The sequence below is a fragment of the Dendrobates tinctorius genome, unplaced genomic scaffold (assembly GCF_039654945.1).
Source record: "Dendrobates tinctorius isolate UK_male_01 unplaced genomic scaffold, ASM3965494v1 ptg000163l, whole genome shotgun sequence".
NCBI classification, from domain to species: Eukaryota; Metazoa; Chordata; class Amphibia; order Anura; family Dendrobatidae; genus Dendrobates; species Dendrobates tinctorius.
The window spans coordinates 1,091,076-1,116,513 of NW_027361830.1; the positions used below are offsets into that span (position 1 = coordinate 1,091,076).

Genomic DNA, 25,438 nt, shown 5'->3' on the forward strand with positions numbered 1-25,438 from the left:
AAGGTGTATATAAATGAATGGACCCGCCATGAAGCGCCAAGTGGCGGGACTTAGTTTGAGCAGTCATTCTGTACTGACAGTCCCTTTAACCAACATGGCATTCAAGTAACACAGTAATCACCAATAAATCAGAAGATAAATGAAAGCTTCATTATGTTTTTAATTTCACTATTATTTTTTAATTTGATCGTTTCGTTCTTTAATTTATCATAGTGCAAGAAGAAGGTGGGTATATTTGGTATGAACCAAGCCAGAGAGAGTGTAATGACACCAATTAGCTGTGGCAATGGAAAACTAAGACAGTGGCTGATTGACCAGATTGACAGTGGAAAGTATCCTGGTTTAGTATGGGAGAATGACGATCGGACCATCTTCCGCATCCCATGGAAACACGCAGGGAAACAGGATTACAACAGAGAAGAAGATGCGGCCCTCTTTAAGGTACCGTGTCTAGTTTATTACCAAAATGAAATATCATTCACACTTACAACATTGTGACCACTGACGTGTGATAACTACTACACTTCCAGTTTTCTAGTGAACTCATTTGCATATAAGTAAATTCCCTTTCTATGTTGTATCTCATTATCATTATATACTCGCACAAATAACTTAAAATAAGGACTATAAAAATCTGAACTTCAGTGTTAACCTATCAAACAGTATGAACAACGCTAAAGACCCGGCAATGAGTTATCCGCTGTCTCTTTCTAAATGATGGAGCGTTTACTTTTTTACTTGTGCATTTCAAATAGAAAGGATGAATGGTTTTTATCATGTAAAGATGCAAGATAAAAGGAATGTAGGACAGGTTATTGAGTTTCTCTAGTGAAAGCTTGAGGTTGTAGAGTTGGCAGTACACAAAGCAGTGCCGGACATATCATTAGTGCAGAATGTGGAGCCGCACAGGGCTCCAATAGGTGAGGGGGCCACTTTCACCTCCAAAGTAGGTAGATTTCTGCATTAGGAATAACTATTTGACCATAAAGGGACCCTTTATTAGGACCATCTACTGTCTGTGTCTGCTACTGATACTAAGTTGACCTCCATTCTGTCCAAAGCACTTTTCCTTTACTAGAAAGTCATCTTTTCGGACACTTAATTTGCACATGGTTTTATATTATGCAATATATGGTCTATAAGGAAAGCAGTTGTAGGGTTTATTGTCTAACATTCACTGTAGAAATTGTTGTGCTTGCAGTCAAACCAACCCTCTTCAGATGCACAAAACAGATTTTAAAAAGAGAATCTGTCACGAGGCTTTTGCCACTTAATTTTAAAGCAGCATAATGAAGACATAGAGACCCTGATTGCTGTGATGTGTAACTTACTGGGCTACGTGCTGTAGTATTGATGAAGTCACTGTTTTATCAGCAGGAGATTATCACTAAAGGACAAGTAAACCCTCTACCGTGTATTTCTCCATATTCATGACCTCTATATAACTCCACCCCCACCACTGACTGGCAACTTTCTGCCTATGCAAAGTGTATAGAGACAGCAGCAAATCAGTGGTGTGGGTGGGGTTATACATAGGTCTGCAGTACATAAAACAGTGATTTTATAAAAAATGCAGCAAGCGACCAAGTAACTGATACCTTGGTGGAATCAGGGTCTCTGCACCAAAATCATACTGCTCTCAGATGGGGTAACAAAATCCTGATCACAGAATTCCTGTAATGCCATCTCCCACTAATTTCTATGATAACAAAACAATAAACAAATAATGATGCACTCTATAAAAAATACATCCCTTTGTCATAGAAATTAAAAGATGATATGAAGATATATTATTTTCAATAATATATAGTAAAAAAACCTTGGTACTATGTGATTGAAGGACAGTGCTCCACATAAATGTAGAGTATATAGTAATTTAACAAGATGACAGTTCCACGGGATCAATTTTGAGATTATACTGTTACAATAACTGCTCATAACCAACAATGGTGGTACGAATTCAGCCTCACCATGGATGGACCATCTTTCTATGGCATACAAGACCTCTCACCTCCCACCTTCTCTCTATTTGAGGCTGAGTGCTCTTTAGGCAGAAGAGTTTCCACTTAACACACCACTTTTTTCATGTTTTTATGACCCTGGTGTTCCACTCCAGGAGTTGTAGTGACCACATTTCTACATTGACCAGCTGTATCATCTAACATGCCTATGCTAGTTTCTGTTTTACTTTCCTGTTCTGTACTGTTGTTGTGGTAAGTTCTCCACTTTACCAGGGAGGCTACTTTCAGGTTATTCTATGGCCAAAATATATTATTTTTAGCCATCACATCACTAAAGTTGCCTTATACTTTGATATAACTATTTTAAAAGTTGTTGGTTCAAGAATATCATCTTGAACAATTTTTCAACAATATTTTTCAAGTATCCTTTCCTGGAGTTGTGTATAGCTGGGGAAACGACCTGAACTTTCCCATGGTGATACACATGCAGTGGTGTGAAAAAGTGTTTGCCCTCTTCCTGGTTTCTTATTCTTTTGCATGTTTGTCACACTTAAATGGTTCAGATCACAAAGCAAATTACAATATTAGACAAAGATAATACAGGTAAACACAAAATGCAGTCTTTAAATGAAAGTTTTTATTATTAAGGGAAAAATAAATCAAACCTACAGAGTCCTGTGTGAAAAATTGATTACCCACCCCTCTTAATACATAACTATGGTTTATCACATCTTTAGGCCTGAAAACTGCCACGCTTATTTACAATCAAGAAATCACTTAACTAGGACATGCCTGACAAAGTGAAGTAAACTAAAAGATCCTCAAAAGCTAGACATCATGCTGCGATCCAAAGAAATTCAGGAAATAGTTACAAAGTAATTGAAATCTAGCAGTCTGGAAAATGTTATAAAGCCATTTCTAAACACTATCAAAAGAACTGCAAGTCTCTCTTGCCTCAGTATTCATGACTCCACCATAAGAAAGAGACTGAGCAAAAGTGGCATACAGGACAGAGTCCCAAGACAAAACCAGTGCTGAGCAAAAAGAACACAAAGGCTTGTCTCAGTTTTGCCAGAAAACATCTTGATGATCGCCAAAAATTTTGGGAGAATACCCTGTGGACTGATGAGACAAAAGTTGAACTTTTTGGAAGGTGTATGTCCCATTACATCTGGCAAAGAAGTAACATGGCATTTTCAGGAAAAGAACATCACACCAATTGTGAAATATGGTGTTGGTAGTGTGATGGTCTGGGGCTGTTTTGCTTCCTCAGGACCTGGAAGACTTGATGTGGTAAATGGAACCATGAATTCTGCTGTCTATCAAAAATCCTAAATGAGAATATCTGGCCATCTGTTCATGACCTCAAGCTGAAGTGAACTTGGGTTATGCAACAGGACAAAACACACTAGCAAGTCTAACTCTGATTGGCTTAAGAAAAACAAAATTATGACTTTGGAGTGGCCAAGTCATAGTCCTGACCTTAAAAAGGCGATTCATGCTCGGAAACCCTCCAATGTGGCTGAATTACAACAAAGACGAGTGGGCCAAAACTCATCCAGAGCATTGTAAAAGACCCATTGCCAATTATAGCAAAAGCATGATTGCAGTTGTTGCTGCTAAGGGTGGCCCAACCAGTTATTAGGTTTTGGGGGCAATCACTTTTTCACACAGGGCCCTGTAGGTTTGGATTTCTTTTTCCCTTAATAATAAAGACCTTAACTTAAAAACGGCATTTTGTGTTTACTTGTGTTATCGGTATCTAATATTTAAATTTGTCTTGTGATCTAAAACATTTAAGTGTAACAAACATGCAAAAGAATAAGAAATCAGAAAGGGGGCAAACACTTTTTCACACCACTGTAAATTTATTAACTGCCTTGTGAACTTGGGAAAATAAAGCTATCTGATCCAAATGCCTATTGGGACTTGTATTGTTTTGTTATTAGCCATTTATAGCAGAGGAAAGTTTTATTTTCTCAAGAGTTTAGCTAGACTAGACTATCTGGCTGAAGTTCTGAAGTGTAGGTGAGTAATATGGGTGCAGAAAAAGCCTTGAAAAGTTGCAGCTTTTTTGCGCAACATGAGAAAATTAACGGCTTATGGTATTCATGCCCACTTTATCAGCGCTGGGGTGGGACGAGGGCGTGATGGGGTGTGGCGACCGCCTCTCATCAAATTATTGGCGATTGGCGGCATTCGCTACAAAATAAATCTTACTCCAGCAGGAGTAAGATTTGTAGCGAGGCACATGCCGCTATGAGACTTCTTAATGAATCAGGGGTGTCAGCTCTAAAATGCTCCCTCATTGCCGGTATTGACACCCCAGGTGTGTTCATATAGCGGGTGCAAAACTTATCCAACCTTTGCTGGTAACATGGAGTGGAGGTGAGAAGGGGCACAGCTAAACCAGTCACACGTTTCGCCTAAGGGTCCCATTTCACTTAGCAACGCACCAGCGATCCCAACAACGATATGACCTGGTAAGGATCGCTGGTGTGTCGCTAAATGGTCGCTAGTAAGCTGCCAGACAGGCAGATCTCTTCAGCGACGCAGCAATGATCCGGCGATTCATATAACGACCTCGGTGGTCATTGGTACCTTGTCACACAGCAGCTTTTCTGACGATTCTCGCCTGCGTTCCTGAGTTCTGCGTCGCCAACGAGGTCGTTCGTCGGGGTCAAACACAGCGATGCGCGCTGGCCAGCGGGACACCGACGATGAAAAAATGACCCAGGACATTCGAGCACGATCAGAGATATCCAGCGGGCGGGGCCTGTCGCCACTGTGTGTCACATGTAGCGAGATCGCTGGCGAGGTCGCTGTTGCGTCACAAAATCGGTGACGCTTCAGCAATCTCGCTATGTGAGACGGGGGCTTAAGGGTGAGCTCTAAAGATCCTTCGACACATAAAAAGACTGCAATGTTATTTGATCCCTTGCTGATTTTGTAAGTTTGCCCACTGACAAAGACATGAACAGTCTTTAATTTTAAAGGTAGGTTAATTTTAACATTGAGATATAGAATATCAAAAACAAAATCCAGAAAATCATATTATATAAATTTATTTGCATTTTGCAGTGAGAAATAAGTATTTATTTCTCACTGCAAAATGTGCGTCGGGGCTGTCACATCCCGGGGACCTTAGCAGCACAAGAGGTACAGTACTTAGCATTTATTTTGACACTTGTATTTTGCCTCTAGTATACACTGGAATCAGTGAAGGCAGCGCACAGCGGCCTGACCCCGACACACGTTTCAGAGCGTTTCCTCCCACTGAGGAAGGAGCTGCACACTCCAAAACGCGCGTCGGGGTCAGGCCGCTGTGCGCTGCCTTCACTGATTCCAGGTACTGATGTATACCCTTTATATGCTGGATTTGCTTTGAACACTTGTTCCCTGATTATTTATCTAATCGTCCCTGCCTATGCTAATATGCACTGGCTTTATATAATTACGTGGTGTAATGTGTGGGGGGTTTGACAAATATACACTCGGACTCTCTGTGTTTGTTCCAGCTTTGCTACTGATCAACTACTATATTATTACATAAAGGTACACTTCCTGGATTGTGCAGGTGGCATACTTGGCCTAATTTTTTGCCATTGTACACGCCTGTTTCTCTCCCCTTTCCATGTACCTTATGTCTGTTTGTTACATAAATTATTAATAAAATATTGATTTTATGGGACTTTTTGACTGTGTGCTTTATTGAATCCAGTCTGAGTATAATATGTCTTACATATGTGATTATATATTTATGTAGTGGTTAAGCACAGTCACTTTATTTATTTATTTATTTATTTTTGTACCCCTTGAATTATGCTAATATATTCAGACAAATTATTGAATGATTTTGTCCCCCGGTAGTGCCGATTCCATGGCATTGGCCTCTCCCCCTCTTAATGTACTTGTATTTTATTATATGATAATTATCAATAAATAAATTTACTGATTGGACATCTTTTCGGTCTTTTTCGTTGTTCTGATTTAATATCCGAATTGTCTTCTTATTTTCCATGTGTGCAAGTATTTTTAATTCAGTGATTTTAACATTGCACTTTTCCTTGAGATATTTCAATTAGTTCTTTAGAGTTACAATGCTGTGCAAATTAATTGGGACAAAACATTGTTTTAAGTAAAATTGTAAGTTTTTTACCAGTCAGTGATTCAAACCAGTTTTAACTGCTTTGAACAGGTGTGAGTGCCTGTTCAAAGCAGTTAAAACTGGTTTGAATCACTGACTGGTAACCAACTTACGATTTTACTTAAAAAAAGCTTTGTCCCAATTAATTTGCATAGCACTGTAAGTGTCAGCACTAGAGATGAGCGACTTTGCCTTTTTTAAAGTCAAGTCGGGTTTCATGAAACCCGACTTTCTCAAAAGTCGAGTCGAACGAAATCGGCCGACTATCATGAAAAGTCGAAGGTCCGACTGAAACACGAAACCCAAAGCAAGTCAATGGGGAAGTAAAGTTGGCAGGGAGTGGAGGACAGTAAACACAACTTCATGCCGGACCGCTTTTTTAAAGTGCGCAAAAACTCTCTATCTCTCTCTCTCTACCCGGATGCCGCACATGTCATCTCGTTGCCAAAAGTGTACGTCCTTGCTCAGTGGCTGAAAAAAGTCACGTGCAAGCATTCCGGGAAATCCGACTTTGGCGCTCGTTTTGCCGACCGCATGGCCGACTTCACGCTGTGGTCGGGTTTCGGTCGGCGAAACCCAACTTTGCCATAAGTCAGTGACTTATGAATCTGTCCGACCTGTTTCGCTCAACTCTAGTCAGCACCATCTGGAGAACCTTATGGAAAAATAAAGATATTTATAGAGTTGATACATATCTTAAAGTCAGGTACGTTTGTATTGTATTTTCCCAGGTGTCTAGTCTGTGAGGCAAAGATGGCTCCTATACTTTTCTCCACATTTCTCAATTTAGAGGATTTTTTTTTCTTTTCATTAATGCTCATCCTCATTTGTTCTCCTTCCTTTTTTTTATTTCTTATTAAAGCATTTCCTCCTGTACTCTAACCAATGTTGTCTAGTTACTGCTTCCTCATACATAATGTCCTACGATACCAAACTCCTGAGTATGTGCAGTTGAATTATGTTGCAAATATTGTGGTGTAAAGTTATATTGTTTTGGTTCAAAATAAAAGAAATGATTGGAAATTGTATTACTGTGTTCCATTACTTGGATCACTTCTAAGGCTATGTGTAGACATGCATTATTCTTGTCATTGAAATGACAGAAACCATGATGGAACCCCCAACAATCCCCATTTAAAACCAGTAAGGACAGTTTGAATTTTTGAACATGTCACATAATTAATTTCTCACACCAATATATATGAACCAAAGCAAATATGAACAGAGCCTTCAGCAGGCATCCTCTGAAAAGAAAATCCTTAAGTAACATACTTTTAGTAAATCTATGTTGCGCTTCGACTTTTCACCCTATAGATCTGTCACACATCTCCACTGGTACTCTCCATCTTTAGGGAACAACTCAGTGGGTAAATATTATGGATTTTCTGTCCATGCTTTCAAACTGAAAATCTAATGTGTACAGTGTCGGAAAATGAATGAGATGTCAACAAATCATATCCATTTTTTTGCATAGCCACAGCTAATCTTCAAAATCTGCAAGGTTTTCTGCATCAAATCTGTCCAATACAGTTAATATGCCACATCTTTAGTACAGTGCAAAAAGCCCAGTAATATAGAACCTCTCAGCTTTTTGCAAGTTTTAGCTCCAGGGGTATGAAATTTAGTAAAAACGTAATTTACTTTTACATTTCAGTTATATTTCATTTTTGTTATCTGTTGTAGTGATAATTCACAGCTATACAGATAGTGCCAGAATAAAGAAACATGCATACATATATTTAAACTGACATCACGAAACAATCACTGACCTCAGGGAGACCAGTCAAAGAAAACACTGCTGCAGCAGGCAAAGGCGCTCAATCACAGTGAAATCCTAGGTGCATTGCTCCCTGGGAAATACGAATATGCAAATAACGTCCGTGGAGCCTCATTTAAGAGTCTCGAACACGGAACTAGCCAGATCTTCCTCCAGGGAAGGACCCAGCTAAGGGGTGGCTCCTTTCCGACACCACCATTACCACCATATTAAGTGGCCCTTTAAGTTAATATCCAGCTCTTTACGAGTTTACAGATATGACAAGGGAAATACCAAGGCCAGGTATCCATCCACAGACAGCTGTTTTGGGGTGTTGCCCCTCATCAGTGTGGAGTAGGATTCTGGCTAGGTGGGAGCAATGCCTAGTAGAACAACATCACGAAACATTCACTGACCTCAGGGAGACCAGTCAAAGAAAACACTGCGGCAGCCGGCATAGGCGCTCAATCACAGTGAAATCCTAGGTGCATTGCTCCCTGGGAAATATGAATATGCAAATAAAGTCCGTGGAGCCTCATTTAAGAGTATCAAACACGGGACTAGCCAGATCTTCCTCCAGGGAAGGACCCAGCCAAGGGGTGGCTCCTTTTGGAAACCACCATTACCACCATATTAAGTGGCCCTTTAAGTCAATATCCAGCTCTTTACGAGTTTACAGATATGACAAGGGAAATACCAAGGCCAGGTATCCAACCACAGACAGCTGTTTCAGGGTGTTGCCCCTCATCAGTGTGGAGTAGGATTCTGGGTAGGTGGGAGCAATGCCTAGTTGACCAACATCACAAAACAATCATTGACCTCAGGGAGACCAGTCAAAAAAAACACTGCGGCAGCCGGCCAAGGCGCTCAATCACAGTGAAATCCTAGGTGTATTGCTCCCTGGGAAATACAAATATGCAAATAAAGTCCATGGAGCCTCATTTTAGAGTCTCAAACAGGGGCCTAGCCAGATCTTCCTCCAGGGAAGGCACCAGCCAAGGGGTGGCTCCTTTCGGAAACCACCATATTAAGTGGCCCTTTAAGTCAATATCCAGCTCTTTACAAGTTTACAGATATGACAAGGGAAATACCAAGGCCAGGTATCCAACCACAGACAGCTGTTTCGAGGTGTTGCCCCTCATCAGTGTGGAGCAGGATTCTGGGTAGGTGGGAGCAATGCCTAGTAGACCAACATCACGAAACAATCACCGACCTCAGGGAGACCAGTCAAAGAAAACACTGTGGCAGCCAGCAAAGGCGCTCAATCACAGAGAAATCCTAGGTGCATTGCTCCCTGGGAAATACGAATATGCAAATAAAGTCCTTGGAGCCTCATTTAAGAGTCTCAAACACGGCACTAGCCAGATCTTCCTCCAGGGAAGGACCCAGCCAAGGGGTGGCTCCTTTCGGAAACCACCATTACCACTATATTAAGTAGCCCTTTAAGTTAATATCTAGCTCTTTACGAGTTCACAGATATGACAAGGGAAATACCAAGGCCAGGTATCCATCCACAGACAGCTGTTTCGGGGTGTTGCCCTCATCAGTGTGGATATATATTTAAACTGTTGGCTTTCAAAATTCAATATTTCCATTTTTATTCATAGCATTTTATTTTATAATAGTTTGTGGTCATTTTCAGATATAAAACAATGAATGAGACACAGTGAGAGCTAAACTCAATACATAATGTTAATAATTTCTTATCAAACAGTCTTATTTTACTTTCCACCTCCCACCCTTCTGATCAGTCACTGATTGTCATTCTAAAGTTAACTTTTTGGTGACTCATTTACCAGCAGAGGGCTGTCTCATTTTCTAAGTACTATAAGCATAAAGCTCTACCTAAGAAAACATAACATACTTATCAGATGCAGAAGGCTGCGTGGAAATGCTCACAGTGTGGTACTTCTTCCTGTATATTCTACATTTCTTTTACTTTAAGCCTATCTTTACTGAAATAAATATGTCAGAGTTATTAAGAAATAGATCAAAAATGTTCTTCTTGGAGAACCTTTGAAGAGTCAGAAGCAGTATCAGAAGTAGGAAAGCAGAGAGAGGGATTTTCTTAAAAGGGAACTGTACTTTCAAGAAACTATATAAATCAATAGTACAATGGAATATAAGACACTTTGTAATAAAACGTTTTAGAGAAATTTTCCTCCTTTTGACCCCCTGCCTTATGAACTCACCATCCCATCTGAAAAGAGCAGGCCAACTTTGTCTTCCTCAAGACAAGACAGATTGCCAACACAGTATGAGATTACAAAGCCAATTATTCTCAATGGAGAGGGGACTTGTAGGAGTGAAAAGTATAGCAAAGAAGCAGACATAGAAAGATTGTGCTGAGCTTTCTAGCAAGTCTTTTACCTCCACCACAGATTCACACCTGCACAATCCTCTTAATATATTTACATCCATGCTGCTGCTTCTGTCTGTTTGCTAAGTAATGAGGAAAAGGAAACCATCCCTCTGTGTGTGGTGCTCTGCCTGGGAGAGTTTACAACAGCTCGTCTCCTCTCACCAGCTCAGAGTCAATTGCAATTTAAGAGATAGAGACTGAAAAGGGGAAAACTGATTAAATGCAGGGTACAAGTCATGTAAAGACCGGAAGTAGTGTTATTCATCATGTGCATACCCAACACCTTATTCTGAAAAGTTACTTGAATGTACAGCTAGTGCTACCCTTTAAAAATGATGAAGAAAACATGAAGTCAGACCATGTGGCAAAATTATTGCAAAACTGTAATCAAAATACAATGTTAAATACAACAAATATGGCACAAATTGATGCAGAGGCCACTCATAAGTGCAGTGGGCATGTAATACATCAATATCACTTCACCCTCCAGAAATAGTAGCACCGACATTGCTGAAACCTTGTCTCTGTGTGAGACAAGTATTCATTGATTTTATTTTATTTGGGATCCAGAACTAACGAAGCAGGGACCGGCCAGTAGTGGGCAACCTCTTTAAAGATCCATAAAAATTTGATTTCCTGAAATTTCAAAGAATGATTGATTTTCTTTTGTTGGCCTGTGTTTGCTGTGGAAAAGGCAACTTAAGACCTGGTCATAAGAGCAAATTTATGTAAACCTACTGATTTCATTGGGATTCATCGACAAGTTTACACGACTCTCCCAGAAGGCATATACAATACAACTTATCAGGAGAAAGAGTGACCTAGTATTTGTGAGATAAGCTGATGACACAGTGTTCTGGTAGTGGCTTATTTCCTTCTTCCTATTAACATGCATACTTGGCCACGTTTGTAGGTTTATAGTGGCGCTTGATTAAGTGGCAGTATGACAGTAACTAATTTCATAGGCTTGGTTACCTTAAGGCTGTGTGCACACGCTGCGGATTTTGCTGCGGTTCCGCAGCGGTTTTGGCCACTGCGGACCCGCAGCAGTTTTTGCTGCGGTGTACAGTAGCATGATTCCCTATGGGAATCAAAAACCGCAATGCAGATGGTGCGGAATTTTCCGCGCGGATTATCTGCGGTTTTCAATCCGCAGAAAGAATTGACATGTCAATTCTTTCTGCGGATTCCCCTGCGGTTTGCCATCTCCTAAATTGAGGAGATGAAAAACCGCAGGGCAAAACCGCAGAGCAATCCGCAGGTAAAACCGCAGGTATTTTGACCTGCGGTTTCACCTGCGGATTTTACAAAATCCGCGCGGATGAATCCGCACCTAATCCGCAGCGTGTGCACACAGCCTAAGACTGGATTGAGAATCTCTGGTGTTATGTTTATGAAATGGATGATGTCTTTGTATTTAATCATTTTTGTGTTATATATTTCATCAGCATTTTGTCTTATATTCTATGATGCTTACTGGTCTTATTGCACTCACAGGCATGGGCACTTTTTAAAGGCAAATACAGAGAGGGCTTTGACAAACCAGATCCTCCCACATGGAAGACAAGACTACGTTGTGCCTTAAACAAGAGTAACGATTTTGAGGAGTTAGTAGAGAGAAGTCAACTGGATATATCAGACCCATATAAGGTGTACAAAATTGTTCCAGAAGGATCAAAGAAAGGTGAGATATCCTTCCTCCAATAGGTTTCCTGCCAATTACGTTTTGTGGTTTCATTTACAAAAGCTCTCAAAAAACCAAGGGAGAAGTAAGAAAAGTTTTACAGGTTAACCACTAAATTTGTTCTGTCAGTATCACACACCTGACAGTGCAGCAAATTCACAGTTCCTATATGTGAGAAATGTTTTGCTATCTTTGTGCTGTCACATTCTTAGGGAGTAAATAAACAGTAGGGTTTTAGAAGTAGAAGTCATACTGAGAACATGATGCCTGAGTGGACCCATGAGTGAGAAGAACCTTGTGTTATAAAGAATATATAGTCGAGATCAGGTTGCTCCTTTGCACAATATGGTTATATTCTAATTGGTGTTTCAGCATCAGTTACAACAAATATCAAAGCTTAAGTTTCTCAAAAAAAATTAAGATTGTATTATTGTCAACAGCTTTGATTTTGCAAGGACTGTCCCCCAAACTGGACCACAGTAAAATGGGTCTTAGAAACTCCTCACCTAAAATTGTTGTTTGTCTTTCAAAAACCCATTGGATTCATAAAACGTATGTTATTGTTAATATGAAATTGACATGAGACTGTAGGCACAACATGCTCAAGTTGGTTTCTGGTCAGGCATTGTAGGTGTATACATACAGTGGGGAAAATAAGTATTTGATACACTACTAATTAAGCAAATTTTCATACCTACTAAGAATGGAGAGGTCTGTACTTTTATCGTAGGTACACTTCAACATTGTATGATTTTTAAATAATTAAATAGCATTTTTTTGCATTAAATAAGTATTTGATCATTTACCAATCAGCAAGAATTCTGGCTCTCACAGACTTGTTAGTTTTCCTTTAGAAGCCCTCCTACTCTGCACTCATTACCAGAGATGGGCGAACCCGAACAGTAAAGTTCGGTGCCTGTACCAAACACCTACTGTTTGGGCACAGACACCAAACACGGACTTCTCCAGGAAGTCCAGGTCACTCTTCGGGTTCGGCTGCCCGAACACCAGGTGTTATCACGCTATCATGTGCTTGGCAGCGCAGCAAACACGGCTTCTAATCGGTGGTGAAATCATCCTTGCCAGTTAAAGAGGTGAGGTTTCCACACTATCAAAAGACAGCGTGAGCTCTCAGCTGTAATCAGAGTTATAACGGTTACCTCCGGTCACTGGTGTCAGCTGATGGGACTACTGATCCCATCATCCAACACCTGCTTCAATGAGAGCAGGAGTCGCTGATGAGTGTATTCATTAGCTGGCTCCTGTGCTGTAAATAAATAATTTAAAAAAAACTGGCTTGGGTTCCCCTGTATTTTTGATAACCAGCCAGGCAAAACTCACATCTGGGGGCTGCAACCCTCAGGTCTCAGCTTCAACAAGGCTGGTTATCAAGAACAGAGGTGTTGCGAGTTCATTTTCCCCTTCACTACTGAGGCCCGAGGAACTCCCTCTTCTGGTGAAGAAAGGTAGTGAGCCTGATTGTCAAACACCTGGGGCTGATGATGATGACTGGCTGAGTGGAGTTAATGACTGGATATAAGGCTGCCGACGCCCTTCTGGCCTGCGGGTGATTTCTCTGTGGACTTCTAGGAAACCAGTCTGATTCCTGCTCATCTAAAGCTAAGATTTCTGCTTTGCCTTTTTGCATTAGTATTTTGTTTTCCTTGCTTTTCAGTATTCTGCCATCCCCTGCTGGGGTGAGCTGAATCTCCTTTTGCCTGTTGCTCTGTCTTCAGAATATTCCTGAGTACTGACATAGCTTTTTTGAAGCCTAGCGTCTTCAGGGTCTTTTTTACTGTCAGTTTGTTGGCTCTTATTTTCATAGGGTTTTTCACGGATTGCAGACAGCAGCCTTCCTGTCCTTTCCTGTCTAAGCTAGCGTGGGCCCCATCTTTGCTCAGTCTATCTTTCTGTCTGTGTTTTGTTCTTTCTTCTTGCTTCACCGTCATTATATGTGGGGGGCTGCCTTTTGCTTTGGGGTCTGCTCTGGGGCAGTTTAGATTTCCCTTTCTGTCTTTAGGCTATGTAGTCCTCCGGCTGTGATCGAGGGGCCTAGGGCATCGTAGGAGCCCCCCACGGCTACTGCTAGTTGAGTTGATAGGTTCAGGGGTCTGCAATCCGATAGCTGCCAACTTCTCTGGTTTTCTGGACTTAGCTAGCATTTCTATTTTTGCCTCCTACGGTGACTCAATCATAACACAGAGGGCTCCCAACGCTGTTTTTTTTTTAAAATATTTAAATAAATAATTCTAAAAAAAGTGTGGTGTCCCCCCATTTTTGACAACCAGCCTTGTTAAAGTGGACATCTGGGGGCTGGTATTCTCAGGCTGGTAAGGGGCCATGGATATTGGACCCCCCAGCCTAAAAATAGCAGCAGCCCAGAAAAGGCACATCTATTAGCTGCACTAATTCTGGTGCTTTGCTTGGCTCTTCCCACTTGCCCTGTAGCGGTGGCAAGTGGGGTTCATATTTGTGGGGTTGATGTCACCTTTGTATTGTCAGGTGACATCAAGCCCACGGCTTAGTAATGGAAAGGCATCTATAAGACACCTATCCATTAATAATCCTATAGTTGTATGGTAATTAAAGACGCAGGAAGAATAAAGTCCTTTATTAGAAATGAAACAAAACATACTTTTACTTTTTTATTTAAAAATAATAAGCACAGTTATACTCACCAAACGCCTATTCCAACGAAGCCCTCGTTCTCCTGTAATAAAAATAAAATAAAAAAACAACAATATAACATATCAGTCTGTCGTTCTGTCCCACACCGTAACCCATGTCAGGGGGATAAACAGTTTTTGCACAGATCACAGCTGAGAGGTCACGCTATCTTTTGACAGCGTGGAAACCACAGCTCTCTGACCCGCAAGGATGATTTCTCCGCTGATCGGAAGCGGTGTTTGCCGCACTGCCAAGCACATGACAGTGCAACAACACCCGGTGTTCGGGCAGCCGATCCCGATCAGTAACAGATCACAGCTGCGCACTCATGCTGTCATTTGACAGCATGAGAACAGCAGCTCTCTGACTGGTGGGGATGATTTCACCGCCGATCAGAACCAGTGTTTGCTGCCCTGCCATGCACATGACAGCATGGCAAACACTGGATGTTTGGGCCCCCATTCAAGTGAATGGGGTCCGGGATCGGGTTCGGGTCTGTTCTGGTACCCGAACCCGAACTTTTTTTTACTGTTCGACCAAGCCCGCTGGACACGAACATCCAGGGGTCCGCCCAACTCTACTCATCACTTGTATTAATTGCACCTGTTTACATTTGTTACCTGCATAAAAGGCAACAGCAACAATCTTTAATTTTATATAGCGCTAACATATTCCGCAGTGCTTTACAGTTTGCACACATTATCATCACTGTCCCCAATGGGGCTCACAATCTAAATTCCCTATCAGTATGTCTTTGGAATGTGGGAGGAAACCGTAGCGCCCGGAGGAAACCCACGCAAACACGGGGAGAACATACAATCTCCTTGCAGATGTTGTCCATGGTGGGATTTGAACCCAGGACCATTGAGCTACTGTGCTGCCCACAAGACAACTGTTCACACTCTTAATTAATCAGACTACAACACCTCCACCATGGCCAAGACCAAAGAGCTGTCTAACAATGCCAGGGACAAAATTGTAGACCTGAAAAATTATTGGATGAGCTACAGGACAACAATTGTTGGTACAATTATTACAAAATGGAAAAAACAAGATGACTGTCAATCTTCCTCGGTCTGAGGCTACATGCAAGATCTCACTTCGTGGGATAAATAGGTTTCTGAGAAAGGTCAGGAATCAGCCCAGAACTACATGGGAAGACCTAGTCAATGACCTGAAGAGATCTAGACCACAATGTCAAACATTACCGTTAGTAACATACTACGCCGTCACGGATTAAAATCCTGTATGACAAGCAAGATCCCCATGCTCATGCCAGCACATGTCCAGGCCCAATTGAAGTTTGCCAATGACCATCTGGATGATCCAGAGGAGGCATGGGAGAAGATCATGTGGTCAGATGAGACTAAAATAGAATTTTTTGGCATCAACTCCATTTGCAGTGTTTGGAGGAAAAAGGATGATTACAACCACAAATACACCATCCCAACTATGAAGCATGGTGGGGGAAATATCAAACTTGGGGTGCTTTTCTGCAAACAAGACAACTACACTGTATTGAAAGTGCATGTCTCTCGAGATATTGGCCAATAATATCCTTCCCTCAGTAAGATCATTGAAGATGGGTCGTGGCTGTGTCTTCCAACATGACAATGACCCGAAACACACAGCCAGAGGAACTAATGAGTTGCTCTGTAAGACATATTTCAAGGTCCTCATGTGGCCCAGTCAGTCTCCAGTCCTGAACCCAATAGAAAATCATTGGAGGGAACTAAAACTCAATGTTTCCCAGTGACAGCCCTGAGACTTGATAGATCTATGGAAGATCTGTATGGAAGAGTGGGCCAAAATCCCTGCTGCAGTGTGTGCCAACTTGGTCAACAACTAAAGTAAATGTCTGACCTCTAATTCCAAACAAAGATTTCTGTACCAAATATTAGGCTATGTTTGTTTATTGTGACAAATAAAATAAATTAAAATGCAAATAAATTATGTAAAAATAATACAATTTCATGTCCTGAATTTTTTTATGATTCTGTCTCTGACAGGTGAAGTAAACCTATGATAAAAATTACAGACCATTCTTTGTAGATGGGAAAACTTGAAAATTGTCAATGTATCAAATATTTATTTTCTCCATTGTAGGTATAATATTGTAGTATTTTACATGTATAGTACCATTCACACCTCTCTGCTACAATAACCTCACCCCCTGCTGCAACTTGTCAACTGAGCCAGGGTCTGTTCTTCACAAGTACCCAGGTTGCAAAAGAACAGAATAAGATCAAAGTTTTGAAGGCTGCAGGCCCTGACGGCATCAGTGCAAGGCTAATCAAAACCTGCGGGTACCAACTGAGTGAGATCATTACATATCTGTTCAATATGAGCCTGAGAATGGGTATAGTACCACAACTGTGGAAATTATCGTGTGTGGTACCAGTTCCGAAGAAACCTTATCCGAAAGACCTTAATGACTATAGACCTGTAGCATTGACATCACACCTGATGAAGGTATTAGAGAGATTGGTTCTCACACGTGTCCGTCCTCTAGTGAGCTCGGATATGGACCCTCTCCAGTTTGCCTACAGGCCGGGCATTGGTGTGGATGATGCCATTATTCACCTTCTAGATAGGACTCTCTCTCACCTGGAGAAACCTGGGAACACTGTGAGAATAATGTTCTTCGATTTCTCTAGTGCTTTTAACACCATACAGCCAGGTCTACTGAGAGACAAGCTGGACCTTGTTGGTGTGGACCTCCAACTCTCCACCTGGATCCTTAACTACCTCACGAACCGACCTCAGTTTGTTAAGGTTCGGGACAGTGTGTCAGACACAGTGATCTGCAATACAGGGGCACCTCAAGGTACAGTTCTTGCCCCTTTTCTCTTCACACTGTACACTGCGGATTTTAGGTGCAACTCATCTAGCTGCTACTTGCAGAAGTATTCTGATGACTCTGCAATAGTAGGTCTCATCACAGGAGGAGATGAAAGAGAGTACAGAGATACTAACCAAGCTTTTGTGGAGTGGTGTCAGAGGAACCACCTTAGGATTAATTCCGGGAAGACCAAGGAATTGGTGGTGGACTTTCGCAAGGGCAAAAATCCAGCAGTAGTGGTGAACATTCAGGGAAATGACATTGAGATAGTCGACACCTATAAGTACCTTGGTGTGATCCTCAATAATGAGCTTGACTGGGCCCATCACTTGGATGCAGTGTATAGGAAGGGCCAAAGCAGGCTTTATCTGCTCAGAAGGCAGAGAGCCTTCGGAGTTAGGGGGGCACTCCTTGCATCCTTGTTCAACTCCGTTGTGGCATCAGTCATCTTCTTTGGTGTGGCGTGCTGGGGTAGTGGCATATCAACCAGGGACAGCAATAGGCTGGACAAACTGATTAGAAGGGCCAGCTCTGTCCTGGGATGCCCCCTTGACCCAGTTCAGGAAGTAGGCGACGGGAGGATACTGGCCAAGGTGAGCTGCATGGTGCAGAATGATTCCCATCCCATGCATGAGACTGTGACAAAGATGTGCAGTACTGTCAGTGACCGGCTACTTCATCCTAAATGTGAGAGGGAGCGCTATCGAAAGTCCTTCCTTCCTGCTGCAGTTAGGCTGTATAACCAGCACTGTCCAAAACGGAGAACAACCCAAACAGAGAACTGATAGATCCAAAGTTGTGACAGTCCGGTTACATTTTTTTTTTTTTTCGTATATGTACCTACCTACTGTCAATGTAATGCCTTTATGCATCTGTATCTGTACTTGTTCCTGCCTTGCTGCTGTAATGCTCTGAATTTCCCCATGGTGGGACGATTAAAGGATTATCTTATCTTAATATTGTAGCAATGTAATGTACCTACAGTCAAGTAACGTCCCTCTCTATTAAAAAATAAATATATTTTTCAGGAATAAAACAGCTTGGCGCAGAAGATACTCAGCTAATAGTCAACCATCCATTTGCAGTACCTCAAGCCTATACCTCTCTACAGCCACATGCTCAGGTTAGTAGCATGAAGGGATGAGGTTCCAAGGATTGCCACTCCCGTCTCATTCTTAATGTTTAATGTCAGAAAGACTTTTTCAGAACTGCAGCAGTTTAAGATACTATTAGCACTGTCATTTATGGATTAATGCAAAATTCTGAAACAGAATAATTCACTTTTTCTTCAACTCTTTCATCTATCAGAAACATTAGGTCAGGTCAGGTTTTTAGTTCCAGATTATAACTATTTTTACATTTCATCCCAACCGAGAGATTCTAAAAACGGCGACGCATTAAAGGGGGTTTCCCACAAACAAAAGTTGTTTTTAATCAATAGATCTTGGAATAACAATAAATAATAATAATTCCCACAACTGGATGTGTTAAATAAAATGTCCCTGTGTAGAGATAATCTTATAAATGTGCCCCTGCTGTGTACTGTGTAATGGCTGTGTCTGACCGTGCAGAAACATGGTCTGATCATACCACAGCTCCTGGGCAGGGGAGGAAGCAAAAGAGAAGATACAGACTATAATGAGCACTAACCGGTGATGTGCACTCAGCACGGAACCGGTTAAGTCCGTTGCGAACAGAACCGGGTAGCACCCCGCGAACCACCGGGAGCGCACGTACCCACAGGGTTGCAGGACCTGCGACACGTGACCGCCAGAGGCCGGACGGGCCAGGAGTGGAGTCTGCCACGACACTCACCAGGAGAGACAGCGGAGAGTGTCTACTGGGAAAGCCGGGATGGGGAGCGAGAAAGGCAACAACGGTACCAATAAGGGTAATATGAAAGAGGAGTCAGTAACAAGCCAAAGGTCAGAACCATAGAGGGCAGCAGAGGTACAAGAGGGACAGACAAAGTGGGCAGTCAGAGCAGAGCAGGTGTCAAATACCAGGCAGACAGCAATCAGGACCAAATCACTAGACACAAACCAAGATGGGGGGACGAACAGGATCAGCAACAGGGAATCAAACAGAGAACAGGCACGAGGCACAAGCACACAAGGGTCAAACTACTCAGCCGAGAGCAAAAGTATAACTGACAGGGATGGGAGCTTCCAAGGGCTATAAGAAGCCCTCACTGAACCAAAAAGAGGCCACAACAATTAACCCCTGACGTGCATGTAAAAACCCTGCACTGGGATCATGATACAGACATTACAGCATGGGATCACAGCTGGTTCTATTGTGAGGTAAAACATTTCCCTGCTTGTCTTTAAACAATGTTTTACTTCATGAAAGTGTAGTATGTGTGCCGACTGGGGGGTGGTCCCTTTCGGCTGCGGAACAGACTGGAAACAGACGTAGAAATCTTGTTCAATCAGGTCCAACTTTATTGGGTGTCCTCTTGACATCCACGGCATAGAAGAGCAAGAAAAAAAAACATGCCCATATACAAAGGAGCACCTCAATTGTATATATAAAGAATAATGACACTTTATTAAACAATATTACAAAAAGCAAAAAAGCACACAATGCATATTAAAAACATTTAAAATTCAAAAAGGACCTACAATGAGTCATGCCTTATTATAGAAGCAATGACTTACCACACCTACTAATCTCCCAAAGAACCAGATAAGTACATAAAGCCACTGTCAAAGGTATTGCACATCATAAATATAATACATATGTAGCAGCATCAGATAATACTTCAGTGGCTATTAAGTGCATATGAGAAATACCAAGTGGGCCCAGAGATCCACTGAAAAAGGAAAAAAGGCATATAAGAAGAGAGTAATTTAACCTGTTGAATGCAGGTCTCTCAGCAATGGCCAAAGGTAAAAATACCAATAGCGCACGGATTTTATAAAAGATGACAAAAAAACCTTAAATAGCTACTGTATGAAGTGCATAACAATAGTACCATATGGGCCCAGAGAAAACAAAAAGGCATGTGAGAAGAAAGTAATAAGCCTGTTTAATACAGGTCCCTCAACATAGCCTAAGAAGAGAAACTAGTAGCACACAATTTTTAGAGAAGATAACAAACCCATTCCTGGGCTGAAGTATGCAAAAACCAGAGTAAGTGTGGATCCTAGAGTCTGAGCCAGGGCCCTGGCAGTAGGGAGAAAGATGGTGTGGGATAGGTTCCCACGTGTATCGCCACAATTGTGGCTTCCTCAGGGAAAAAGACATCCACAGCAGACACGACAGCTGCTGCTCCCAGGCCCGGGTACCCGTCACCTCATCCTATTCTTGTGGGCGTTAACCCTCTGGGTTCCCTCACTGTGGCTGCCGTTAGGCCCACGGCCACAGCGCTTCCCCGACCGAGTCTGCCCGCTGTAACACTTACTCACTCGTCGGTGTCCAGCCGTCCGGTACCCCAGGCCTCCGTTAGTCACTGCCGTTCAGTCCTGCAGCTGTCCTCTCTGGGCCACCCCCCTCTCTGAATGACCGTCTCTCTCTCTCTTCCATCTCTACTGAGCTTTTCCTTCCTCCATCCTCTCCTGAGCTCTTCTCGCTTCTCTCTTCTTCCTGGGTGTCTTCCCTCCCCTGGGACTCGCCTTCCTTTTTATCTCCTCCTTCTGGAAATCCCCTTCCTAGTCCCTTGACTCCACCCACCATGACTCCGCTATTTCCCTAGCCTAAGGCTGTTATTGAGTCCTTTTCTCACTGCTGTCTGTCTCCATCTTGTGGCCAAAACCCGGTACTACATCGTCCTGTACTAATTTTAGCTGTTATCCATATACATATAATAAAGCATAGTGTACATCATCTTTTACATGTTCTTTCCACATCAGACAGGTCCATAGGTCAGTCCACCCCCTACAAAAGAATCTTTGTGATCCCCTGCTTTAATGTATGTACACTTTGTTTTGCTCCCTCCCCTGCCCAGGAGCTGTGGTATGATCAGACCATGTTCCTGTACGGTCAGACACGGCCATTACACAGTATACAGCAGGGGCACATTTATAGGATTATCTCAGCACAGGAATATTTTATTTAAACACTTCCAAATTTGGAACTTATTATTATTCCAAGATGTAATGATTAATATCATCTTTTGTTTGTGAGAAAATCCCTTTTATATAACAAAATCCATTTGTGCCACAAGCTTTGATACATATCATATTTACACAGTAATTTGTTACTTGTGGGTAGGGGTGGCCTAGAAGGACGGGGAAAAGTCAACAAATACTTCTACATATGTATTACATACAAAATACATGGAAACTGTAGAGAGTTAAAACATCCTGATTTCAGTATAGATATGTCTAATAATAGTCCAAGAATCGTCTTCATAAAAGTACGAAAATCTTTATTAATCAAAAAGTATTATTACACACGAACACAAATGGTGCAAAAAATCTATACCATAGAAATAAATTTATGCTAAAAAACAGGCGCTCAGCAATGTAACCATGGAGCAAAAGGAAAGCATACAATGTGACCACATAAGGGGAACAAAGACATGCAAATGAACCTGTGCTAATTATCAAAGTGCATAGTGCCTAATATCAAAAATTACATATCTAAGCATATACTGAGGTACCCGCACCGGTCACACAATGATGGGACAGGTGGCAGCTACAAAATACCTGGAAAACTGTACTCATAACATCTGAAGCATAGTATATGCATTAATAAGAGACAGTTGCCGGGAATAATAATAACGGACCATAAAGTGCCGTCTGTGCATATAATAATATCATATCCTCTTTCCCATTCTGATGCCAACCAATTGTGCTGGTGCCCCAATGCGCGTTTCGCTCGTTGCTTCCTCGGGGACAAACCCATGTATTTTCTACAGTTCTCTCTTCCTTGCTTAGGATCATGTACAGTCATGGCCAAAAGTTTTGAGAATGACACAAATATTAATTTTTACAAAGTCTACTGCTTCATTTTTTCTAATGGCAATTTGCATATACTCCAGAATGTTATAAAGAGTGATCAGCTTAACAGCAATTACTTGCAAAGTCAATATTTGCCTAGAAAATGAACTTTATCCCCCAAAACACATTTCAACATCATTGCAGCCCTGCCTTAAAAGGACCAGCTAACATCGTTTCAGTGATTGCTCCATTAACACAGGTGTGGGTGTTGATGAGGACAGGGCTGGAGATCAATCTGTCATGATTAAGTAAGAATGACACCACTGGACACTTTAAAAGGAGGCTTGGCATCATTGTTTCTCTTCTGTTAACCATGGTTATCTCTAAAGAAACACGTGCAGTCATCATTGCACTGCACAAAAATGGCCTAACAGGGAAGAGTATCGCAGCTAGAAAGATTGCACCTCAGTCAACAATCTATCGCATCATCAAGAACTTCAAAGAGAGAGGTTCCCTTGTTGCCAAAAAGGCTCCAGGGTGCCCAAGAAAGACCAGCAAGCGCCAGGACCGTCTCTTAAAAGTGTTTCAGCTGCGGGTCGGGCTACCAGCAGTGCAGAGCTTGCTCAGGAATGGCAGCAGGCAGGTGTGAGTGCATCTGCACGCGCTGTGAGGCGGAGACTCTTGGAGCAAGGCCTGGTCTCAAGGAGGGCAGCAAAGAAGCCACTTCTCTCCAGGAAAAACATCATGGACAGACTGATATTCTGCAAGAGGTACAGGGAGTGGACTGCTGAGGACTGGGGTAAAGTCATTTTCTCTGATGAATCCCCTTTTCGATTGTTTGGGACATCTGGAAAACGGCTTATTCGGAGAAGACCAGGTGAGCGCTACCACCAGTCTTGTCTCATGCCAATTGTCAAGCATCCTGAAACCATTCATGTGTGGGGTTGCTTCTCAGCCAAGGGAATGGGCTCTCTCTCAGTCTTGCCTAAAAACACAGCCATGAATAAAGAATGGTACCAGAATGTCCTCCAAGAGCAACTTCTCCCAACCGTCCAAGAGCAGTTTGGCGATCAACAATGCCTTTTTCAACTTGATGGAGCACCTTGCCATAAAGCAAAGGTAATAACTAAATGGCTCAGGGAACAAAGCATAGAGATTTTGGGACCATGGCCTGGAAACTCCCCACATCTTAATCCCATTGAGAACTTGTTGTCAATCATCAAGAGACGGGTGGACAAACAAAAACCTTCAAATTCAGACAAAATAAAAGCATTGATTTTGCAAGAATGGACTGCTATCAGTCAGGATTTGATCCAGAAGTTGATTGAGAGCATGCCAGGGAGAATTGCTGAGGTCCTGAAGAAGAAGGGTCAACACTGCAAATATTGACTTGCTGCATTAACTCATTCTAACTGTCAATATAACCTTTTGCTACTCATAATATGATTGCAATTATATTTATGTATGTGATAAAAACATATGACAAACACACATAAAAACCAGAGGCCAGCAGATCATGTGAAAATATAATATTTGTGTCATTCTCAAAACTTTTGGCCATGACTGTATTTTGCTTTATTACATCTGTTCTGGTATGCTTCTACAAATGTATTACATTTAACCCCTTAATGACTGCCGATACGCCTTTTAACGGCGGCAGTTAAGGGTACTTATTCCTCAGCTCTGTTTTTTAACGGCGCTGAGAAATAAGGGTATAGCGCCCCCCATGTGTCAGAATTTCTCAGGATTCTTGGCTACCGGGGGGTACCTGAGACCCCAGAGAACATGATTCGGGTCAGTTTTTACTGACTCCAGTGTTGCGATCGCCGTTATTAACCTCTGGAGTCCATGGATCCACCTGCATCCCCTGGTCCTGTCCCCCGACCATCGGCATCTTCTTCTGGGAATAAAATGGTGGGCACCCGGCAATAATAGGACATTTTTCCTATTGGTTCATTTTGATCACTGTGATAGATCCGATCACAGTGATCAAAATAAAAAAATAGTAAATAGTAAATCAAACCCCCCTTTATCACCCCCTTAGTTAGGTAAAAATAAAATAAAAAAGTATTTATTTCCATTTTTCCATTAGGGTTAGGGTTGGGCTTATAGTTGGGGTTATAGCTAGGGTTACAGTTGGGGCTAGGGTTAGAGTTGGGTTAATGCTAAGGATGGGGCTAGGGTTAGGGTTGGGGCTAAATTTTGGGTTGGGATAAAGTTAGGGTTGTGCTAAAGTTAGGAATGGGCTAAAGTTAGGGTTGGTCTAGGGTTAGGGTTGTGGTTAATGTTGGGATTAGGGTTAGGGGTGTGTTAGAGTTAGGGTTATGGATAGGGTTGGGATTATGGTTAGGGGTGTGTTGCGGTTAGAGTTGTGGTTAGGGTTATGGTTAGGGATGGGATTAGGGTTAGGGGTGTGTTGGAGTTAGGGCTGGAGTTAGAATTGGGGGAGTTCCATTGTTTAAGTACGTCAGGGGGTCTCCAAATGCGACATGGCGCCGCCATTGATTCCAGCCAATTTTGCGTTCAAAAAGTCAAACGGTGCTCCCTCCCTTCTGAGCCCTGCAATGCATCCAAACAGTGGCTTTCCCCCACATACGGGGTATTGACGCACTCAGGAGAAATTGCACAACAAATCGTGTGGTCCATTTTCTCCTGATACCCTTGTGAAAATTAAAAAAAAATTGGTTTCAAAGTAAACATTTTGTGAAAAAAGTAAAATGTTCATTTTTTCCATCCACATTGCTTTAGTTCTCGTGAAGAACCTGAAGGGTTAATAAACTTCATGAATGTGGTTTTCCGCACCTTGAGGGATGCAGTTTTTAGAATGGTATAACTTTTGGGTATTTTCTGGTATATTGACCCCCCAAACTCACTTGAAATCTGAAGTGATCCCTAAAAAAAATGGTTTTGTAAATTTTGTTGGAAAAATGAGAAATTGCTGGTCAAATTTTAACCCTTATAACGTCCTAACAAAAAAAATTATGTTTTCAAAATTGTGCTGACGTAAGTTGACAAATGTTACTTGGGAAATGTTATTTATTAACTATTTTGTGCAATATGACTCTCTAATTTAAGGGTACAAAAATTAAAAATTTGAAAACTGTAAAATTTTCAAAATTTTTTCCAAATTTCC

The 25,438-nt window shown here is 41.8% G+C and overlaps 1 protein-coding gene across 1 annotated transcript in view; it reads left to right on the forward strand.

The window, feature by feature from the left end:
- The first annotated feature begins 221 nt into the window (after positions 1 to 221).
- IRF4 (interferon regulatory factor 4) overlaps positions 222 to 25,438 on the forward strand; it is a 45,139-nt gene continuing 19,922 nt past the window's right edge. The window contains exons 1-3 of the mRNA XM_073550137.1: positions 222 to 441; positions 11,724 to 11,910; positions 18,448 to 18,542. Coding sequence (XP_073406238.1) covers positions 241 to 441; positions 11,724 to 11,910; positions 18,448 to 18,542 — 483 coding nt within the window. The 5' untranslated portion in view covers positions 222 to 240. The remainder of the gene's footprint in view (positions 442 to 11,723; positions 11,911 to 18,447; positions 18,543 to 25,438) is intronic.